We start from the raw sequence: 22,773 nt of genomic DNA on the forward strand, positions 1-22,773 counted from the left end.
CTTCATCCATCATCATCATCGTCATCGTCATCATCATCATTGCATTATTGCTCTTCCCTCTCTTCGTCTAGATCCCCGTGATGGCAAAGTTCCTGGCAGAAGTCCTGGGATGTGCACTTCCTATGCAGGAGGTAAGGACTCCTCACTTGCTGATTTGTGTTGGTCTTTGTTTGGTGATGTTGAAGTTGTCACCAGGGCAACAGGAGGAGGACAAAAAGGATGATGATGATTGACAGCTCTTCTCACTCGTTGTGCTCACTCATCCGTTGTTTGCGCTTGGCTTCTTTTAAAAAAAAATTAGCAGGCAGAAAAGGAGCTGGTAGTTAAAGGTAAAATGGAGAGATGAAAACCAAAGAAAAAGCAAAAGAGAGGCGAGTGAGCTGTCAATACAATACAATACAATAAAACTTTATTTATATAAAAAGACGGTGTAGGAAGAGACGACATGTCACTACTTAGTTTTTTTTTGTCATTTGTAATGTCTTTACATGGAATTGGAGTGGCTGGACATTGCATAACGACACACACACGCATACACACACCCACACACACACACACACACACACACACAGCTGTAATCCATAAAACAGCACAGGCAAAGCTGCTAATCCATCAAGCATCATCGCAATCTGCTCGATTTATAGTGTGTGTGTGGGGGTGTGTGTGTATGTTTGGAATATGAAATGAAGAGGGAAATGTGTCACAGGATGACAGAAAATAAAGAATGACCTGCCAGATTAAAGTCAGTGACATAAAAAAAAAAATCCATCAATCAATCACACATCTATTTGCTCCATTATAAATTAGCATGAGCAAAAGAAAATGTGTGAATAATAAAAAAATGCCATGTCTGGAACCTGTCAGTCCAAGACCAGGGTGAAGTTAAAAAAGACATCTGGGCCGAAGTCGGCTGTCAATCAAAACAAGGTTCGAAAAATGGTGCTTCAAACATTTCTAGTTGCACATCCCATTTCCGAGGGCATTTAGTTCTTGGTATTTCCAATCAGACGTGTTGCAAATCCCAAAGGTTCCTAGACCTCTCAAAAGTACAACAGCACTTCTTTTGCCTTTTTGATCAATGACCCCAGCGCTAATTTTGGACGATGCTCCTCCAAAAAAGCATTTCCACCTAAAGTTCCTGCAACTGGAATACTTTAAATTCTTATAGCTGGAAAACTATTACCCTTATTATGAGCCCCGTAAAATACTTTGGAACTCAAGAGTTCTTACAGTCCAATCACCCCATGGTCCTACCAAAAGTCCAGTTAAAATTTGTTGACTGTTTTGAGTGGGGGGTTTTTTGAATGCGTGTAAATATTTTGTGTGCTTTTTTTTCCCAGTCGAAGGTCTTTGTCAAGTTAAGCAATGAGAGAGCTTCGTTTGACTCCAATCAGGTAAGTCCTTCTCTAGTGGATTGACATTTAACTGCATAATAAATTGTGTGTTTTTGGATTGGAATTGAATCCCGTTTGGTGTTTTCGTGGTTCAAAGGCTGTCCTGTATTGTAAGAGTACAAGTGAAGTGTGAAGATTGCGGAATGTTCTTTTTGCGAGCACGCCTGCACACGCTTGCCGAGATGCGCGTGGACTCTTCTCGGCTCACAATGTCAAACCGTGTCGATGCGACACTTGCATATGTATGCTTGCATTAACGCGCATAAAAGTGCCACTTTTTCTTCTGATGTCTTCCCTGATAGGAAATCATGTGAATATAAATACTGTGAATGTTTTGTGTTGCGGATTATTAAGCAATCATTTCCATGGCTTTTTATAATACTCAGACAAATCCCAATTTAATTGTACGCCTTTGGTGTAGTACCATTTTCTGCCACAACATGCGGGGCAGGCGTAATGTATTCCTGGGTCAAACTTTGTCCAATGAGCTGCTGTTGCGATATTGTGTCGTGTCGGCACAGACATGATGATGTCTCACCTTTGTTGTCTCTTGAGTAAGAGACAGTGGGACAAACTCGTCTAAAAGAATGGCTTGGAAGTATAACACACGCAAATGTATGTACACGCACACCCACACGCGCACGCACGAGCACTTATATAGTACACGTGTACACGCGCACAGACATGCTCACACCAACATGCACACGCACTCGCACACTCACGCGTATACGCGCACACAATTGCGCGCACACACACGCACGCGTCCACAGGTTATGTATCGGCATCAAGCTGATTGTGTGTGAACAAAGGAAGTACAGTGTGTACATCTGCAAATAAACACTCAAGCACGAGGAAGGAATTAGCCAGCTGGGAATGTTCACTATGTGCTTGTGCGTGTCTGTTTGTGTTTGTTTGCGCGAGTGTGTTTTGAGAAATTAAAAAGTGCTGTAGATGCAAAAAAAATTATTTTTCTACATTTTCATCCATAATATTCCAACTTGAAAACTAAGTATTTTCTCTTAAAGGAAAGTAGGACTACTACTATAAATTTTATCTTGTGAAAATTCAACATTTTGTCTTCTCATTACACTTTTGAATGAATTTTATGCTTGTCACATTTTTTTTTGTTTAAAAAAAAAAAAAAGTAGCTACTTTTTGACGTGTGAATGCCGCAACCTTTGGTGGTGGTCCTGCACGATTGAGACTAGGCTCAGCCAATAGCATTTGATGTCCCGCCCCCTCTCGCTCTCTTTCAATCCCGCTAGAAAATGAATTTGCTTGGGCGACGTTTGGCCGTTTGCGTTAAGCCGATTAACCTCGATAACGCGCAGCATGCTAATCTCATTAAAACTCGGCTTAGCGTATGAATATCGAGCATTATTCGTATTATTACTCGCTTATGTAAGAAGGCACACACGCGTTCCGCAAATGTCCTGTTCCACTTCATGGTCGGTTGACCTTCTTTCAACTTTCAACCGACATGTTATTCAATTTGCTTCGCTAAGTGCTAACATGCTAATATAGTTTAGGTCGCTGTGTTCGCTGTCATGGATTGGATTTTTGGAAAATTGCTTTCATCAGAATGTTTTCGTTCTACCTGCTAGCTTTCAAGTCAGTCCGCATTATTGGGCTAAGCTAACATGCTAATGTAGCTTGGGCTACTTTGGTTCTGTCTCGTTATCTCATTTTCATACAAGTAAATAAGCTTTTATGGCGAAAAAAAATTTGGAAGAAAACATAATTCAGAAAAACGGGGAGGCGACGTTTGCTCTAAATTTTTTTTCAATTCTTAAAAAAAGTTGTACATTTTATAACCTTCATTCAGATTTTCTTGACTTAAAATCTATTAAAACAAGTTTATTTTCCTTTTCTTTCTTTTTTTTAATGTTTCTTTTGTAGAAAACATTCAAAAGAAAAAGCCAGTATGTCTTCGTAAGCCAAGAAAAACAATACATATTTCGACTTTTCATTTCAATGTATTATTTTGTCTAATTTTTTTAAATCCAATATTCTCTGACAAAAAAAAAAAAAACTGGAAAAATGCCTTTTTTCTTGGAAAAAAATCTAAATGAAATCAGTTCTTTATGTTTGGTTTCCAAAGTGGCTGGCGTGCAATTGTATGAGCTCTCACGCCTTGCATGTTGTTTATCCTGTTATGTTCATAAGAATAATCGCAATAACAATAAAGCTGAGGCCCGGGCTCGTCACGCTGAATAAAACATGAGGATGTCCTACGTTACAATGTCTCTCACGCACACACACCCACAAAGACGATTTGACCTAGTGCGATGCGTTTGTATAACGCGTAATTGGCCGCGTGTGATAAGCGACGCCGTTTAGCATTGACACTAAATGACAATGTGACTGAAGAAAAAAAAAAAAAGAATGAGAATGGCTCCTAAATGTCCTCTGATGATGTTTTGTTCTGCAAAAAATACAAAATAAAAAAATGATATTGACATCTAGGCGAGGGCGCGCTGTGTTGTCTTCTGTCCTTTCAGGTACATTTATTTGGATTGATGTCATTTACTCTAGTAACATGCAAGCATAAAAAGACAAATAAGACACCATCATGCAAATGAGGGCTGAAGACAAAGAAAATGGAAGAGCAACAACACTCACTTTGGAACATATTCCCACTGAGAATATTTGACTCGTTTTTGACGTTGCGGTCATGAAATTTGTAGCACCACACAACAAAGACGTGCTTTGATACAATTCTCTCTTTAAATTGGACCTTTTTTTCTCAAAAAAGAAGTCATTGGCTATCATAGCATCAACAGTTGTGGTTTCATGAAATCAAATGCACACATAAAACTCTTGAGCACGCAAACTCAGGCAGGAACAAACATAAGTAAAAAGCAACATTTAGGATTATGACAAATTAATTAGTGTCATTGTGCTTGTGTGTGTGTGTGTTGGAGGGGAGGGGCAGGGGGGGGGCGGTCAAGTGAATGTGAGTGAGTGCCCACGCTCACACGGGGCATCTGCATGTGTGTGTGCAAGCCCTCTACGTTTTGTCACCTGCTCCAGCGCTAACAGCTCGCAGGTGAGAAAATGTTTTGAGAAATGCTAACTACCTTGCGTAAAACAATAAAGAGCCATTTAAAGAACTACCTATAACAACAGCGGCACGTTGCGACGTCGCCTCAGGTGCTGAAACACGACACTAGATGACGAATGCATTTGAATGAGTCACAGCTTTGCGCTGAATGGAAATTAGCCAGAGCATGCCGCTTTGTGTGGTCCAAGTCTTGGTGAAGCATCTTGCGGCTCATTGCCGGAGGTTTTTCTGGTGTTCTGGGTAACAGTTGTATTTTTAATTCTGAAAAATGTTGTATGGTAGACTCTTTTCAGGCAAGACTTTTTTTGTGGGTCGACGAGCATTTGTATACCAAATTGGATTTAAGCATCCTATATTCCTACCTATATTAGGAGTCAAGCCAGACACCCCCTTCCCTTTGGCCCTCCGCCTCGCACTGAGAGGAATGCGTCCCTCCGGGGTCACCGTGGCAACCCCCTTTTGGCAAGCGAGGAATGTCTGCTATGCCCAAGGCCTTTTTTTTCTGCTGTTAAACTGATCCTGACCACACATGGAGGAGATCTCCTGTGGACCCCCTTTCTACTACATACTGCCTCCCACTATTGCTGTCAATCAGCAGCTAACAGCTAACGTGTGAGCTGGGCTGATGCAAACCATGTGAACAACTGAAGTTGCCGATTGAGGAAAGAATGTGAGCTAGCAGTATGTACGAAGGTCGTCAAAAGGATCAACTCAGTGTCAAATGTCTCTTTTGCTGGTTGTGGTACTGCAGAAGTCAAATATATTACTTGAGTCTACACCAAGACCAGGACATAAACCAGGGTTTCGATCAGGACCAGGGCCTACCCCGTGACGCGACCAGGGCCTATCTTTAAGTCTATACCAGGAACAAGGCTTCGACCAGGACCTTTACCAGACCCTAATGTGCTACAGCATAGTGACATTATATTTTAGTCTAGGGCCCTTGTCTGGTCCAGGCCCCAGTCCTTTACTATGCCTCCTTATTGGCTTAAGTTCTGGGTTGAGGCACTGTACCTGGGCTAGACCGTCATCCAGCCTATGATCTTGTCCATATTTCATGCTGGTCTACGCCTTGGTCTTGATTTCGGTCATTGTCAAGATTCAGGTCCTGATCTCGGATTTGGTCCCCGTTGAGGCCTGGTCCCGTAATGTGCCCCGGTCCTGGTCAAGGCCTTTTCCCTGGTCTCTTCCTTCGTGTTACTTCAGATACAGGTCCTAGTATATATTTCTGGTTTTGTACTACGGCCCTTGTTTGAGCCATGCCCTCGTCTGGATTAATGCCTTGTTACTGGCCTAGGTCCTGGTCAAGGTACATTTCCTGGTCTTATGATGATATTGACCCAGTTCATTATCTAAGACCTAGTGCTGGACTAGATCCTCATACTGTCAATATCCTAGTGTCTTGTAGGTAAAGGCCAAAGTCAGATGAAATCTCTAGGGTTTGTATGCCTCCTAATACTAATGTAGGTCCTACTCCTGATCAAGGCCCAGCCGCTGATCTAGGCTTTGGTCCCAGTTGGTGACAATGCCCTTGTCCTAATCTATGACTTGGTCCTGCATTAGGCTCTGGTTCCATGCAGGGCCTGGTACTGTTAAATTCCCTAGTCTTGGTCTAGGCTGTGTCCTAATCTGTGTCCTAGACCTGCTTTAGGCTCTTGTTCCAGTCGTGGCTTCATTCTCGGTATATGCTCTGATTCTGTCTAGGATCTGGTCCTTATATATGTATAGTGTAGTGGTCTGTGGAGCAGTGCTCTTTTCTAAGTCATTCCATCCACAATACCCTTGAAAACATCGATTAGTTTGTTGTGTAGTGATATTAGCAATAGCATTAAGTCTGGCCTCTGGCTAAAAATGTAACTCTGGTCTGACCCACATTCCTTATTTACGTAAACGCTCTTATGTAAGAAGTAACTTTTTTTCTCCAAAGCAAAGACCAAACATGGTGAGTTTCTGGGCCCAGTGTGTAAATTTAGAACTTTTATTTCTATCCTTAGCCTCTTCCTGTTTGCAGAACATTAGGAAGTGAGATGCCAAGGTGGAAATTCCTCTACGTAGCCTTTCAGACGGGAAGTGTGTCTACGTGTCTGAGAAAAAGAGAGCGAGAAAGAGACTGCTCTATACAGTTCAGCAGTTCAGTATTTCTAGCCCTTTTCTCACTGCCTAATAAAGATGGGAATTTTCCACCTTTTTTCTGGATAGTTCTGAGTGAATACCACAGACGTGTTGGTGTTCAAAGTCCACCTGACAATTTGACTGCCTTTTGTGGTAGTAATGGAGCTATAGCATAGGCAAGACTAAGTTGATACCCCCCCCCCCCCCCCAAAAAAAACAATTACTACTCCTGACCTGTCGCGTTGAAAGCAATAACACATTAGATCAGCGGGTCTTCAATCCTGTTCCTCGAGGGCCGTGGTCCTGCCTGTTTTCCATCTCCCCCTCTAGATCAGGATGGTTATCTCGCTTCTGCAGACCTTGCTGATTATCTGCTCATTTGTATCAGGTGTGATGCAGCAGGGAGAGATGGAAAACAAGCAGGACACCGGGCCTCGAGGAACAAGATTGAGGACACCTGCATTAGACAGTTAGGTGGATAGTTTGGGAAGGTAGGTATGTTGGATAGGGTGGACTGGTCACTAGATTAGATTTAGGTATTGATTAAATGTAGGTAGACTGGATAGATTTGATAGGTCAGTAGATTTGGCAAATAGATGAGATAAATGGGTAAATATTTAGATTTGGTTGGCAGGCATGTTGATTTGATGAGTATTGCCTAAGACTTGAAGTGGATTAGAAAGGAAGGTGGGTAGGTTAAACTGATATGTAGCTAGATTATATCGGTAGGCACAGTATATTTGGTAGATATGGTGGCGGGAACATTATATTAAAATTGATGGATTAGATTGGCATGTAATTTTTGTCAATTTGATGAGTGTCTAAAAACTGTAGATTAGAGTGGTAGGTACATACCGTACATTAGGAAGTAGATTAGATTTCCTACAGAGTTATGTGGGCAGGCTTCATACTTGAGGTGTACTTGAACCAGCTGTGGTTTTGTCCACTTGATATTATCCGTGTTTGTGTGAGTGCGCGCTGCGACGGACAAATTATTGAGCAAGTATGTCGCTTTGAAGCCTGAGAACCACGTCCGTGTTTCGGACCTGATCCACTGCACGGCTCCCCACATGGCCCGGACTAACGCCGCCATGTGTTGTTACTAACGGCAGATGTTGGGAGCCAACGCCACGAGTTTAGCGTCTGGTTAGAGTGGCTTCAGCAAATTGACGGCTGCTATAAAAAAAATAAATTCAAATGGCAGGCAAATTAGGGTGGGGGCCGGATTCCTCTGTGGAGGTCTTGCGGTCGGGCATCTTGTCCTGGTGCTGCAGCACGTGTTCGGCAGCTGTGACGAGGACATTTATGATATGATTAGCAGGAAAGTCGGGGACACACGGGCAGGATGTTTCCTCAAAGTGATCTTGTATGTGTGAGTTTCCCGGCTTTGGCAATAGTGGCTACGAGAAACACCTGGCACACGCTTTGAAACCCTCCCACTCTGCAGTGCAACTTATTTGTTGATTCTGTGGTGCAATGGTAATGCGTCTCACGCTTCATCGAAAGGTTCTGCGTTCAAATCGCAATTTGGGCATTTTCGATAGTTAGTGTGAACAAATCTGGAGTTTTGAACTCAGCTATCACACTTTTAGTGATAAAAATCCAAAAGAGGTCAAGTTGCGAGCAACTGTTGTTGACAGTTGCTTTTCTCAAGACTGAAATGAGTTTTGAACCCAACTCAAACAGACAACTCCTTCGTACGTGACAAGAGGAATGACCCCGACGTGATTTGAACACGCAACCTTCCGATCTGGAGTCAGACGCGCTACCGTTGCGCCACAGAGTCTGTGAAGTCTTGCTTCTGTAAAAACTAAAGGTACAGTGAAAGCAGAATACAATCCCATTTTGGGTACTTGTGCTACGTATACTGTAACACGTCTGACTTCACCTCACACGGTTCCGTGTGCAAATCACACTTGGGCCGTTTGAGGGATCCACTTGGCTTCATTTACTGGCGTTTCACTGCCCAGGTGTTCCCAAAGTAGCCGCTTATTGGCGCTCATGGGGAGGGGGCGGGGCTTCGCTTTGTGACGACGCCAGTTTTTTCGGGAGCAAACAAAGAAAAAAAGGTTTCGACATCGCGTTCAAGTGGTCGACACCTGTGCTAAAGCTAATGTAAACACTCTTGAATTAAAAAAAAAAAAGAAGTCAAATATCGCAGGTGCGCCACTTGTGTCCATGCCAGGTCACTTTTTTTTGGGTCCTGTGGTGGTAACTGGACGTGTTGTAAAGTTCTGGACAGACGGCAATGATAATTTTCTGGTCCATTTTTCTTTCTTCTCTTTTCAAACAACATAACGGCGAGTGTAACATAGGATAAATGGGCGAATATTTAGTGCTTTAGTGTCCTATCGCTCCAAACGCATCATTTGTGTCAACGCACGCGCACGAACTCCATTGTCTTCAATTCAATCCCGCCGCTCGAAACGGATTTGACATGAATCGAGCAAAACAGGAACTGTGGGTTCGGACCAGAAAACTCCTTCGCCTACAATGACAAAATGTATGACCCTGACGTGATTTGAACACGCAACCTTCTGATCTGGAGTCAGACGCGCTACCGTTGCGCCACAGAGTCTGTGAAATTTGGCATCTGTAAAAACTAAAGGTACAGTTGAAGCAGAATACAATCCATTTTGTGTACTTTTGCTGCCTATACATTCCCCAAATTGATTTTCTCTGTTACAACGGTAGCATGTCTGACTTCACCTCCCACGGTTCCATGTGCAAAATACACCTGGGCTCTTTGCTTTGCAGGTTATTAATTGCGCTTGTGAAAAGTCACGACCGTTTTGAGCAGAGCGAACACACTATCAGAGCTCAATATTGAGCAGCAGAGAAGTTTCCAGCAGCTGCTGTGGCCAGTTTTGTTTTCTGAAAAGCCTCCCAACTACAAAATGGTGCATCATCACAAACTTTGAATAAAACCAGAGACATCTTGACTTACACAATGACACGATGAATGAGCCTGTGATTTGAACACCAAAACTTGCGAGATGGCGTTACCGTTGCGCCTCAGAATCAATGCATAAATGATTATGCCGCGGCATCACCGGGGTGGTCGGGTCCACAAGTAGGCCGTGTGATCTGGCAGACTGCGCAACCGCTGCAGGTCGCTGACAGATGCCCCACCACTCAAAACAGACTATCCGTCATAATAATGAACAGTGCACAGTCTAGCTCAGGGGTCTTCAATCCTGTTCCTTGAGGTCCGCTGTCCAGCCTGTTTTCCAACTTTGCCTGCGGCAATACATAAATCATCAGATCATCAATAAGGCCTGCAGAAGCTGGATAATGATTTTTATCATTTGAATTGGGTGGGTTGCAGCAGGGAGAGATGGAAAACAGCAGACCCAGTGGAAGAGGACTAAAGATTCCCCGGCTAACATCTTAGAGGGGAGCTTTTTTTTTTTCATTACCAAACGGAACAAAAGCAACATTAAGGGGGTATCTGGACTTGAACCAGAGACCCTTTGATCTGCAGTCAAATGCTCTACCACTGAGCTATACCCCCACCGGCTGATCTGTTGTCCTTTCAGTGTCGAATCATTTTTTGGGTAAAACCAATCCAGATCTACAATTGTCCAACTGTGGCGTACCCTCAGTAAGAAGATTAATCATGTAGCACAGCCACGCTACCTTTCCCAAATTCAGACAATACTTGACCCAGTTACTGACGGTTACGCTGAGGGGCGAAAATCCACTTCCGTTCATGCCGTGTTAGTCATTTTTTTTTTAAGTCTCTCAGCATTCGTCGATCGTCAACAAAACGGGCGTCCATCAGTGACGGACTGACGGGCCGGTTCGTCAGTCTGACGCAATACCCCAATGCATCATGGGCTCTGATTTTCACCCACCACCATGCAAGAGGGTTAATGCTTTCTGGAGTTCAATGAGGTCAACTTATCAAAAAAAAAAAAAAAAGTGCTGCAGGGTCAGTTTGCTACCCTTTCGTTAAATGGGGCATTCAGATTTAAAATCACTTGTGTGAAAACAGCCCCATTCGTGCGGAAAAGCAAACACGCCCTTCGGCATAAAGTGCAGCAGTGGACAATTTCCAAACAGCTTTCAGGGGAGTTGTTTTTTTTTTCCCCCTGAGGCCATTGAATTGAAACTGCATTCTTCCAGACTTTGAACAAAACTGTAAAGAAGGGGGTATTCAGATTTGAACTGGAGACCTCTTGATCTGCAGTCAAATGCTCTACCACTGAGCTATACCCCCACGGTTTCTGCCTGATGGCGGTGGCATTGATAAGGGCAGCTGCCTGAGGCAGTCTGCTCCCGTTCGTTTTCAGGTTTGACCCTTCTAAATCGTCAAGGTACAACATAAGATCAGCTGACTTGGTCAATCTCAGTTTTGTATGTTAGCATGACGTCTGAGCATTTGATAGAGATGTCCTCCTTTGGAGTCTCGAAGCACAAGCTTCCCCGATGTTTACATTCCAGCAACAAATCTGAGAAAAGATGTCAGATGCCAAACGATGTTGCAGCACGCTAAAATGGACTCCCGATATGTTGATGTTTTGCAGGAGCTTCAAGTATTCAAAAATGTTGCGCAAGTCTGCAGGTCTTGTGTCTGCTCTGGACACTGTGTCCAAACAAGGCAGCTGCGATTTGGGCCGAGTGTCAGGAACAGCAGCAGGATTCCATCCTGGCATCCACCGATGATGTAACAACCCTCGTCTTGACTCGCTGACCTGCTTTTCTTGCGCCGGGAAGACTGACTCTGAGAGCGGAAAGGACAAAATTCTGCTCGCTTTGCAAAAGTTTATTTTCCATGCGATTTCAGATTGGAAGCACTGACACAATTTCCGAATCAGTGACCCAAATCTTCCTTTCATCTCTGGCGCTAAAAAGGAAGGTAATGGTGATATTTTGAAGCTAATCAAGGCAATCAATCAAGCTCGCTTCTTACTTTGAACTAAATTTTGAATAAGGGAGTCATTCACAAATGCGGATTTTGGCAAGTGTTCTTAGCTTAGCAATTGCGAAACATGAACTCCTGTTGCGTTCTTGACAACTTGAGTTCGCTGTCAAGTACAACTCACTTGACACTAAACAAACAACCTTTAGTTGCGCCACAGAGTCTCATGGAGCAGCTTTATGTGCAGTTCTAAAAGTTGAAATGCAAATACATTAAATAATGCGATTTTTAATAAAAAAAAAGATTTCGGTCAAACCGTGAATATGCTAATTTTGGTCAGATCAAATGCTGTAACAATTTCATTTTATTGCATCCACACCGACTAATGCGACGGCCACTAAAATGTAGCCACTGTATAATGAGCATTTTCCAGCGCCCGGTTGCTTCCTGTTGGCCTCCGGAAGAGTGAGATGAAGGGAATATAGTGAGGAAATGGTGTCACTTCAAACCTGTAATCTCAAAGGACAATAAATAACTAATTGTCACCCTTCCAGCCCTTGCAGTCTTCTTCCCGATGCGAGAGAAAAACAGGTTAGAACATCAAAAAATGAGATTCTGTTACATCATCCGTCATACTGCTGCTCGGCCCAGTTTGGATCCAGTTTCCATAACAAACACATACTAAGACCTCAACACATTGATGGAATTCTTTCAGGGCTTAAAGAAAATTGTTGAATTGCCTGTGGAACATCAAGAGATTCTAAAACTGCCAGATGGTCAACTAGCATCTTACATTGCATTGCTTCTTTCAAGAGTGGTAAACGGAAGCAAAATATACACACATATAATGTTCTTATTCTTATTTTATATTATTTTATATATTCCTTTATATTTATTTATCAATTCATTTTATTCTTTGCAATATTCTGGTTTTATTTTTCTATTAATTCTTATGCAATAATTCAAAATATTTTTTTAAATTAATTTATAAAATCTATCATATACATCCAGTCTGGAGTATTTTATTTTGCTTTGCTTTATTGTTCTAAATTAATCAAAGATAAAATATATTTGTTGTTTTTAATGTGCGTTTTCATTTTGTTGTTTTTTTTAACCCATTTTTCGTGCTTGTCCCCTGCACATTACAATTATTTATATGGTGTCGCCTTAGAACTGAACTGAAGTTGTGCATTAAGCTTGGTTAAGCATGGTAACTGCTTCATGTCAACATTTCTGAAAAGAACTCATGCGGATGATTGACACGTAAGAGGTCAACAGAACAAAAGCTGAATTGCGAATATGCAAATATTCCAGCAGGAGATCAGACATGCTTGAACCTCCCCACACACACATTGTGAAAAGAGGGTATTGCTTTGGAAGGTTGTCATGCTGCAAGTGGGCAGTTGTAGCAGACGGGAGGGACACGTCTCAGACATCTCGGGACGAGCCATTAACACCATGGAGGAGACGTTTCCTCTTCAAGTTTCCTTGATATTCAAAATACACATTTTTAATTGTGTCTGCAGGCATAGTTTCACACACAAGTTTCACACACAAACACACACATGGCTGGCTTTTAAGTGGCTTTACACTGAGAGCTGTTTCCAATATTTTGTGCCCCTCATGTAGCGAAATATGAAAAATTTGACATAGGGTAGAATTTTGGAATGCGGCCTTTTCACATTCAACTTTACAGAATGACAACTATTCCAATTTTATTTGTTGGATAATTAATTATACATACATTGTTAAAAATCTACGGATTTCTTTTCCAGTGCTGTATATAATATGTAAATATAAATATGAAATTGAGGATAAAAAATAGTGAATAAAGCAAAATTTAAAACCTCAACATGGGATGGGAAAAACAGATCAGATTGATTTTATTGATTGTATTTTATTTTTTTATTAGAGAATACAAATATTAAATTGAAAATAAAGGTTTATTTATTTCTTCTAAAATATTGTTTTATTTGCTTTCTTATCTTAATTCGTGTGCGTCGTTGACTGGTCACATGACCAATTACGTCACATTTCGTCACCCTCACCAGAAAGTGACGGCGCTGTTGTTTTCATTCAAGGAGCTCGCCGTCCAAAAATGAACCGAGCGACCATCACCTCCACCACTTCTGTGTCCACCACGAGACGTAAGCATGTGTTGTATTAATATTGGTATCTTTATTACTCCAAAGTTAGCACGTAATGTTTGTTCCGCCGACTTATACGACGCCAGCTAGCCATGCTAACAACAGCTAGCACCCCAACTTCCGGGTTAATTTCCTCGACATTTTGTGATAAATATTCATCCATTGCACCTCCAACTCGTTATTAAACGTGATCTAGTGATAAGTGAGCCTCGTGTTTTACGCAATTTGAAGTGAGTGTTGTCCTGTGGTAATTGTATGCGGATACTATATCAAGATAGCTGGCTCGTAGTTGTGAACAGCTTACAGAAGTTATTCACATTTGGGAGAATGTTCATATTATGGTATTGGTGCGATTGTTTTCGGTGGTTGCAGATTTGTGGTCATTATAGCATAGATCTTATTCCTTGTATTACCCTTTTGCATTTCAAAGCATCGCTGCAAAGAAACATTTCATGTCGGTGTTCTCAAAAAATGTCATTTCAACACTAGTCATTTCGAGGTTTACTTCTCAAAAAGGATTTTTCATATGGGAAGCATTTTTAAACTTCTGACATAATATTTTGTTGATATTCATTTCCTAGTTATTGCTGAAAAGATTGTGTAGGTTCACCAAAGTGAAACTTGTAAAGTGTGATTTGACTTTTAAGTCAAGTAAACGTTTTATGTACATTAAATCCAGATATATATTTTTTTTTCTAAGGGAAGCGCGAGACAGAGCGTTCGGTCAACTGGACGGCAGAGGAGACGCAGGTGCTGCTTTGCGCCTGGAGCGACCAGCGTGTTCAAAAGAGTTTGTCGGAAAACCTGCGCAACCGCCACGTCTTCAAGCACCTCTCAGCGCGCATGAGCAACATGGGCTTCTCCCGAAGTCCGCACCAGTGCCGCCTTCGTGTCAAAACCCTCAAGGCCAACTACGCCCGGGCCAAACAGCAGAGGAGCGCCGACGCATCGCAGATGTGCACCTTTAAGTACTTTGATGAAATGGACGCAGTGTTGGGGAGGCCGGCGGATGGCTCGCAACTCGGTTCTCACTTCCGTGCTCCTGTAGCAGAATTTGGCAATCACATTTTAAACTCCCCGGGAAAAGAGCACTTGAGCTCTTCCGAGAAGAAGGGAGGCCACCCCACGTGGCCATTGGACTTTCACGTCAAGGTGGAAAACGGAGAAGATTCCGAATTCAGCGATGCCGGATTCCAGGAACCGCCGCAAGAGAGACGCCAGGACCTTTATTTGGGGTCAACTGTCCATCCACAACCTGGTGGTACGTCCTCCATCTATTTATTAATACAAAAAAGAACTCAATTACAGTTATGCTCAGTGGTACTTTGACTTACGAGATAAGTTGTGAATACATTGAAATGTCAAATGTCATAACTAGAGGTGCAACGATTAATTAATTAATCAACAAATAAATTTTGCTGCTGCAGCTACACCCAGCTGTGGAGTCGGCCTCCCCGCTGGAGCTTTTGTGCTCCGAATTTTCCAAAGTCTGTCCATTTCTGACATGTTATGGACCAAACGCGTAACTGAATCCAAATAATTTGTCGGTGCGTTTCCTGCCCTGACAATTTGAATGAATGTCCCTGTTTTTGAATGAAGGGATGGATTAAAGCATTTTCCTATTCTCAATTCATTTGCGAAATAATCGACAGATTAATCAATCATCAAGATGATTGTTGGTGTCTGCTCTAGTTAGGATCAATTTCAACAGTATTTAGACGCATGTATTTTTTATCCTCTGCAAAGAACGCTGATTAGAGTGGCGTCTGCAACATCTGGAGCTAGTAACAAGGTAAAGTGAAGGTTACCGTAAGTTTGTGACCTTGTCAACGGTAAGATACCACATTGTATCCAAGAAGAGGCTCCGGGCAAGTGGAAGCAAATTGGGTACTGTGGATGATAAAAGTCCAGCGATGTCCGCAGCACAAAGCGCAGAGAAAGAATGAGGGTCGATTATTGTTACTTCGAAAATAACACACTGGCTGGAACTGACCTGTTTAATGAACAGCTAAAGTCACAAGGCTTTGTTGTCGATGACAAAATAATAGCAAATGATGTCATTAATTTTGTCAGCGATTGACGTTTCTGTTTAGGAAAGAATTAAAGCGCACATCATGCTTATAAATATTGTAGCCGTTCCGACTCCGTTGGAGTAGAATGCGGACTACTGAGATGATCAGAGCTAAAGCAAAGAAGCTAGGAAACGGCACTGGTATGTAATGGCTCTTATGCATTCTTTGTTACGTAGACTCGGCTTGGGCGAGGACAGATACCAGATACAGATACGAGGACAGATATGAGCTTGCATTTTCTATCTTTACCAATTTTTTGGGGAGAAATTGGTGCCTAAACGATTTGAAAACCGCCCCCTAAAAAGAAGGGATATGGCCACGCCCCCTCTCCTCCCTCCGCATCTTCGTGGGTGTCACACACAATTTGTTCATTGCAGCCGCGTCGCTAATAATGTCAAACTAACGGGACCAACCGGCCCCAAATTATTTGTGGGAAAACCTTACGTGAAGTTTTTTGACACATCGTCTAAGTCACCAAGACGCGCACATACAATGCGTTGCGATTAGCTTTTTGGGAGGTTAATTGTTAGGCCGTAATATATCACAATTTCAGCCAGAAGCGTTAGCTTGACTTACTTTTTTTTTCACCAAGGCCACTCACGGAGTACGCCTACACCTCTCATCCGAAAATGACGCGTCCAGTGCAGCCACACTCAGCTGTGGAGTCGGCCTCCTCGCTGGAGCTTTTGTGCTCTGACTTTTCCAAAGTCTGTCCATCCATCCATCCATTTTCTCCACTGCACGTCCTCTCTAGGGTCGTGTGCGGGCGTGCTGTATGTTTTCAATGTCCAGCTTGTCTCCAAGGTATGATAACCGGGATTCTCGTGCAGTTCGCTATCCGATATTGACGCTCACGAAGCGGACCCGGCTAAAAGCACATCTCGCTCCGTGTACGCGGAACGTTCCAAAAAGATCACTTACCAGGTTTTTCGATGAGGTGTTTATCTAAAATCGACGGCGACTCGCACCACGATGCTGACAGCTTCATGAATTGGCTGCAAGCGGTGACGGACACTAACGTACTTGAGTGCATGAGTCACAACGGGCTTCCGCGTCGCAATGAAGCTCACCAAAAGCTAATTGCTAATTGCTGCCAATTTTAACACCTCCGTAACACCAACTGTTTGTTACCGGCGGGAGGAGAGGTGTAAACATCCATGCCTGCCCCCTGACACTTAACACAACTTTAGCATTGCCAAATGTCCGAAATATAACTAGTTGGGGTTCATGTGCGCATTCTTGCTGTTGTCCACTTCAGCCTAAGTGAAGAGATTGGGATGATATTTTTGATTTTGTGGAAGTGATCACATGAGCTCACATTTGTTGTCAATAAATCCAAACGATTGTGCAGAACGCTTTTCTACTTTCACAGGTTGAAGTGGACAAGAGTAGTCGTTTGCATTTTGGTCGCTGTTTTAGCCAACAGAACTGACAATTCCAGCAACATTACCTTGCTTGCCTCCCTGCTGTGACGTAAATGCGGAAACCGGAAGAAAACGATAAGCCTAGCTGCAAAAGGGGGTGTAGCAATTTTTTTGTAAATCTCATCTAAAAAAAAAAAAAAAGCCTTGAATCACTACAGTGTTTTAGGGGGGAGCATTTTAGTTCTGATGTCGTTTTTACATGCAAACCTATTATATAAGTCCTCATGTTAACGTCAATCAACTTTCCTGTTAAGGCATTAAAAAAAGCATCCATCGAGTAAGTCCTCCTCGGCAGTAGTCTGCGCTATATTGCGACTGTTTGACTCGTTGCCAAATCATCATCTGCGAAAGAAAAGTCCTTGTTCACAATTTTTGAGCATCTGTCACAAACTACATTGTTGAATGGTTGCGTAAAACAAGAACCTGACTCACCTTCAATTGGGAATACTTTGGGAAGTGCGAGACAAAGGGAAAGGGAAGTCCGAGTTCCTTTGTTGTCAAGACAGCAACGTTTAACTCAAAGAGACGGCATGCACTTTGCTCTAAAAGTGACTGCCTATTTCTCCTTAGGCGACGTTGTATGTACCCAAATAAACTGGCAGTATTACGGCACCTCTCAGCAAAGTGTTGACAGAATATTAGAAGACCAATGTCTATTCTTGGACCAAAACAAACGATAGTTTATACTGTATGAGGTTAGGACTCACAGAATACGTTTACGTGACTCGACCACGGTTAACCGGAAGGAATCTAAATAAATCTACTTCAACTCAGTTGGTCACGCATTCTCTACCAACTTCTCAGTCTTTGCAAATTCAGACAAGAACCCAACATGGGAAATGGTACATGGACTGTCACTTGTCTAGCGCTTTTCTACCGTAGATACGGAAAGCGCTTCACTGTTGCCTCAACTACCTCCTGATGCCGAAGCATCAGGAACAACTGGAGGTTCAGTATCTTGCTCAAGGACACTTGGTCACAGTCACAGTGGCTGGGAATCCAACCCACACCCTCTGTGTTTGGAGACGAGCACTCATCCACTGCGCCATCACGCCCCTTCTCTTCCCTTTGCGACAGTTGAAGGCGGAGCGATGGGAAAATGCAAACGAGGGCTCTCCCCATGTCTGGCGTTTGGCATTGTAGGGAGACAGAAAAATGCAGTCTCCAAAGAGTTTCCCTCATTTATTTCCGTTTGTGGTTTTGTACATGCTATCCGAATGAAACCGAGGGCACAAAGGAAAGAGGGCGATGCAGCAAAGCGGAGACTAGGGCACCATACCGCGACGACAACTTGACTCTTTCTAACCTTCCTATCCTTGTGTCACAGCACCATCCTTGGAAGTTGCCAGCTCTCCTCCCCCAGCTTCACTCGTGGCTACCCCGGCCGCACCCGACGACGGAGCGGCGGCCCAGGCCCGCCTCCCCGACGATGCCTGCCTCCGCATGGAGCCCGCCCTCCAGCACCTGGCCCATTGCTACCAGCAACTGCTTTCGGAGACGCGGGCCCTTCTGGTGCAGCTGGAGAAACAACGGCAAGAGCAGGCCACCTGGCACCAGGAGCTCCTGGGCCAGTGGCTCCAGAGGCAGCGGGAGTCGGCCGAGAGGGAAGAGAGGCGGGAGAAGGCACACATGGAGCACCAGATCCAGGTGCTGGAGCTCCTCACCTGCCTGGTCCGGGAGCAGGCGTGCAAATGCGGAAGCGGGGTGACCACCACCAGCGCGCGATCTGCGGAAGTGTCAACTGAACTCCATCACATATTCACCAAAGGGGAAAATTAAGATTTAAATTGCAATTGTGAAGCCTCAAATGTCACCTTTGAACTCTTTGATGGACATTAAACAAAACAAGGAGAACTGACTAATCTTGTGGTTTTGTTGCCATCATCAACTCAATCTGAATCGGATCCGGATTGCACTTGTGCAATGTAAACATGATAAGATTGTCTTTTTGATTCAATGTTATGGTTATTTTGGCCCCAAACCATTGACCACAGTATTTTTTGTCCCCCAAATATTCTCTTAAGTTGAAATTTGCTAGGCTTGTCTATCATGAGTAGACCTCCAAAAAACTCAAAAAGTCATTCCCAGTGAGAGACCGTTTTAGTTGGCAGCCTTGTTAGAGCAACCAAAGGCAGTTTCACCTGGGAACATCAAATTTGTTCATCCTGCAAAAAAATTTAAAGTCATGACATGATCAGGAAGTTGTCATTGTTATTTGAAGTGTCCATTTTAATGCTCAGACCATTTTTAGACATATTTTTACTCTTAAAGTCAGTTTTATTTAACAATTTGAAATTTGGTAGACACATCTTTCATGAGCAGACCCACGAAAACAGTTTCAAGAAGCCATACCCCAAAAGACACAGGAAGCCTGCCATTTTTGTTTGACCTATCTTTTTTTTTTTGTCCATTTCCAGGTGCTCTTACAGACAGGAGGACTAGGATAATAATCATGTCCGGCCCATGTGGTTTTCTGTGGCGAACCCTGTGCGGTTATTCTCACAAAACGGATTAATGGAAAACATCAATCTGTGCCGCTTAAAACCATTTTAGGTCCACTGGACAAATGAATGCTCCTCTTAAATATGAATGAGATGTGTCCAAATCAAGATTAGGTTTTAAAATCTGTGTTTTTCCCTATAGGAAATAATGCAAGTCGTCTTAATTTGTCACCACTTGTTGCCAATCCAAAAATACAAGATCAAAGACAGCAGACCCAAGATCTTTTTTGGGTTGTTCTGTTTGAACCCTGTTGTGTAATTAATTCTATCAAAGTTCATTTTTTGTGAAACAGAAACTAGTTCGTCAAGGAAAAGTGATGCGAGAGTGATGGAAAAACCATCCGGGGAAATAAGACAATGGAACGAAAGAGAAACCAATTGGAGATGAGAGGGGTGTGGCTGGGTGGTGCACCTCTCTTCTGATTGGCTGTCGGCCTCACGCTTAAAGCCCGGCTGCCTTGAGCTCTGTTACTGAACTCATACAGAGCCGGAGACGCGCACGGCACGCATCGTCGCGCACTCCGGAGATCGAGCGACTTCACGCGGCTTCCACTTTGCGGTCACCCCGCTGCCTTATCTGGATCTTTTTGGTTTGTTTTGCTGACGTGAGGTGCACAAAAGTGTTGTGGCACTCGGAGGGACTTTGGAGGGGGGAAAAGGACGCACTCGCACCTGGAGCCGAGGTAAACTGAATACACATTTTTGTGCGTGTGCGCGTGCGCGTTGAGGAGTTTGGAGGAAAGAAATTTGAAAAAAAAAAACAACCCTAAAATGTAAAATAACAAAGTACAGAGGGGAAGGGAAAATAGAAATTATATACTAATAAAATAGAAATAAGATAATGTACCAGGAAATATTTTTGATTATAAAAGCTGATCAAAATGAACATAAATAGTAAGAGTAGAGGGGTGAAAAAATAATTAACAAAAGAACTAAATATATACACATATATCTTATATAAATAAATCATACAATGATTGAAAACAAGAGCAAGTGCCAACACTAAAGAAATAAAAATCAAATATGAGAGTGAAGGAGAAAACTAAGAAAAAATATTCCAGTCAACAAGAATTTATTTGAAACTTAAAACGCATACAATTAAGTAGCATGCACAAGGTTTTAGGGAAAAAAATAATAATCAAATGGAATTATGATTATAACGCGCCAGGTGGAGAGAAAAAAGTAATACATATTAATGAGGATTATAAATAATAATAAAGGATCGTGATGTTTATGTATTTACGTTTGCTGTTTTATGTTCATTTTCATTTCCTGCCACCTCATATTAATAGCACAGCATTGATGATGTACCTTTTTGGGCACTCGAGGCCACCGTGGTGATCCAAAATCACACTTTCTAAGCAACCCACTTTGATTGATAACAAATGTTCCACTTATATTTGTACTCGAATTTTAATCAATGGCAGTGTCTATTCAATGCTCGTGTTTGTTTGGAGCCACACACACTCGCACACCTTCTGGCTAAGAGGATTCCCGCCGCCTCTCTTGTAACTTAATCCCTAACGTCCTCTTGATTTGGGCACGTTTCATTTTTGTGGGTGCAAAATGCTAAAGGATGTGGTTGTCTACCTTGGTGTTTTTTTAACTTTTTTTTTATGTCAAAAGGTTACCTTTTTATACCTAATGCTGTGGCCTGTCGACCTCCATTGTTGTCATTCACCATTGCACACTTCTGAGATTTTTATGAAGAAAATGGACTAGCTTTGACTTCTTCCTCAATTTTTGATAATTATTTTTCGATATATAAATATATAATTCCAAGTCTATCATGTAACTGTATCAAATATGCATTGGGGTCGCTACCATAGCACACTAATATAGTTTTCATGCAGATGTCTGGACAATCGAACATCTCGTGTCGGTAGATTGTAAATATATTTGCACGTGCAGGTAAAATGTGATCGTGAGTCGCCACTACAGTGTACAGTGTTGCGTTTTGCCTGCGGGGGGCGCTGTCGTGGGTGGTGCAGTGCGGAACACCTCGCGGCGCCAAAGTTGCGAATTGAAGCGCTGGCTTTGAGAACAACTCAAACGAAGTGTTGTTAAGTGTGTTAGTGACTGTTTGATTGTGTTGCCATGACGTGTAAAAAGTCAACCGTGACGTCGGAACAAAACGCCTGTTGACTAATTGCTGTACAGTTAGTAACTGCAAAGGCGGAAATGGAAACATCGCTTAATGAAAATCGTTTTCAAATGGAATGTTTATACAAATTTAAGAATAAGAAAAAAAACACATTTTTAAAGATTAATTTGAACATTTTGATAATGTTATCTAATCGAAAATAAAAGTTAGAAAAAAATAGATTTAAAATCATGAAAAAAAAATGTAATCAAAGATTACCTTTTTAAAATAAATTTCAAATTATTTTGAAAATGCATTTACAACTAAGAAAAATACAAAGAAAAAAAATAGATTTAAAATCATGAAAAAAAAAAATGTAATCAAAGATTACCTTTTTAAAATAAATTTCAAATTATTTTGAAAATGCATTTACAACTAAGAAAAATACAAAGAAAATATCATTTTTTTTAATCATATATTTGTCAATTGTCAATAGTCATTTCAGGGTTCCATCAGTTTCTTGTCTTTTTTTGTTGTTGAAAATTTGGCTGCAAATTCAGTTCTACTTAGCAACATGACATTCGGTTGACGTGTAGATAATGAAAAGACCCACAAAAAAAGTCTCAGGCCAAAATCTACATGACGTCTTTCCTTTCGGTTAGAAGCTGTGATTTTTATGGTCATTTTCTTTTTTTTCTTTTTGTTTTGAATATTCATCCCTCAAATTTAGGTCCTCTTAGCGACATGCAATTTGGTAGACAATTACTCATGAGTAACCCCACAAAAAGTCTCAAGAAGCCATGCCTGAAAAACAAAAACTTTGTAACTCTGAGTCTCTCATATTTTTGTTTTAAACTTGCATTGATGGGAAATTTTGCTTCCAAAACCAACCACTGTACTCTTTCAAACACAAACAACAACAACGTGATGAAATGAACCAAAAGCACACACTCGCACGGTCACACCACTCTCATCTTTAGTTCCACACATGTGCCCTCACATGAAGTCCGCGTGCGTCTCCACTATTCAAGAACTCAAGTGCAAAACATTTCCATGAGAAAAGAGAGCAAGGCGGCAGGAACATCTGCTACGCCATGTGGCCACGCGAATAG

At 42.2% G+C, this 22,773-nt stretch overlaps 2 protein-coding genes and 4 non-coding genes across 8 annotated transcripts in view; 2 read left to right on the forward strand and 4 right to left on the reverse strand.

The window, feature by feature from the left end:
* Positions 1 to 22,773, forward strand: part of rasgef1ba (RasGEF domain family, member 1Ba) — a 35,618-nt gene continuing 12,845 nt past the window's right edge. Inside the window, exons 1-2 of one of the 2 annotated variants that reach the window (XM_088289981.1) lie at positions 1 to 131; positions 1,341 to 1,394. In XM_088289981.1, coding sequence (XP_088146107.1) covers positions 81 to 131; positions 1,341 to 1,394 — 105 coding nt within the window. In that variant the 5' untranslated portion in view covers positions 1 to 80. Of the gene's footprint in view, positions 132 to 1,340; positions 1,395 to 20,045; positions 20,262 to 22,773 lie in introns of those variants that run through there. The other variant, XM_088289991.1, reaches the window with a different exon arrangement.
* trnaw-cca (transfer RNA tryptophan (anticodon CCA)) lies at positions 8,285 to 8,356 on the reverse strand. The gene has a single exon. It is a non-coding gene; the product is annotated as a tRNA-Trp (tRNA).
* Positions 9,077 to 9,148, reverse strand: trnaw-cca (transfer RNA tryptophan (anticodon CCA)). The gene has a single exon. It is a non-coding gene; the product is annotated as a tRNA-Trp (tRNA).
* trnac-gca (transfer RNA cysteine (anticodon GCA)) lies at positions 10,013 to 10,084 on the reverse strand. Its single transcript has one exon. It is a non-coding gene; the product is annotated as a tRNA-Cys (tRNA).
* On the reverse strand, positions 10,721 to 10,792 carry trnac-gca (transfer RNA cysteine (anticodon GCA)). The gene has a single exon. It is a non-coding gene; the product is annotated as a tRNA-Cys (tRNA).
* On the forward strand, positions 13,409 to 18,935 carry LOC148343812 (uncharacterized). 2 transcript variants are annotated; one of them, XM_088290002.1, is made up of 3 exons: positions 13,409 to 13,581; positions 14,282 to 14,842; positions 18,405 to 18,935. In XM_088290002.1, exons 1-3 carry the CDS (start codon positions 13,533 to 13,535, stop codon positions 18,854 to 18,856), a joined length of 1,062 nt encoding a protein of 353 aa, XP_088146128.1. In that variant the 5' UTR covers positions 13,409 to 13,532; the 3' UTR covers positions 18,857 to 18,935. The 2 variants fall into 2 exon arrangements, with proteins under 2 accessions (XP_088146128.1, XP_088146138.1); XM_088290012.1 differs by having other exon boundaries at positions 13,450 to 13,581; positions 14,287 to 14,842.

This window comes from Idiotropiscis lumnitzeri, chromosome 1, assembly GCF_059441095.1.
Source record: "Idiotropiscis lumnitzeri isolate Australia: NSW breed Sydney's pygmy pipehorse chromosome 1, RoL_Ilum_1.0, whole genome shotgun sequence".
Taxonomy (NCBI): Eukaryota; Metazoa; Chordata; class Actinopteri; order Syngnathiformes; family Syngnathidae; genus Idiotropiscis; species Idiotropiscis lumnitzeri.

What these genes read in the sequence shown, in the direction of transcription:
- LOC148343812 (XM_088290002.1), top strand. Translation starts at nt 13,533, where the DNA reads ATGAACCGAGCGACCATCACCTCCACCACTTCTGTGTCCACCACGAGA. An exon ending in TTCTGTGTCCACCACGAGAC is followed by an intron (nt 13,582 to 14,281) that starts GTAAGCATGTGT and finishes TTTTTTTCTAAG; the next exon opens with GGAAGCGCGAGACAGAGCGT. An exon ending in TGTCCATCCACAACCTGGTG is followed by an intron (nt 14,843 to 18,404) that starts GTACGTCCTCCA and finishes CTTGTGTCACAG; the next exon opens with CACCATCCTTGGAAGTTGCC.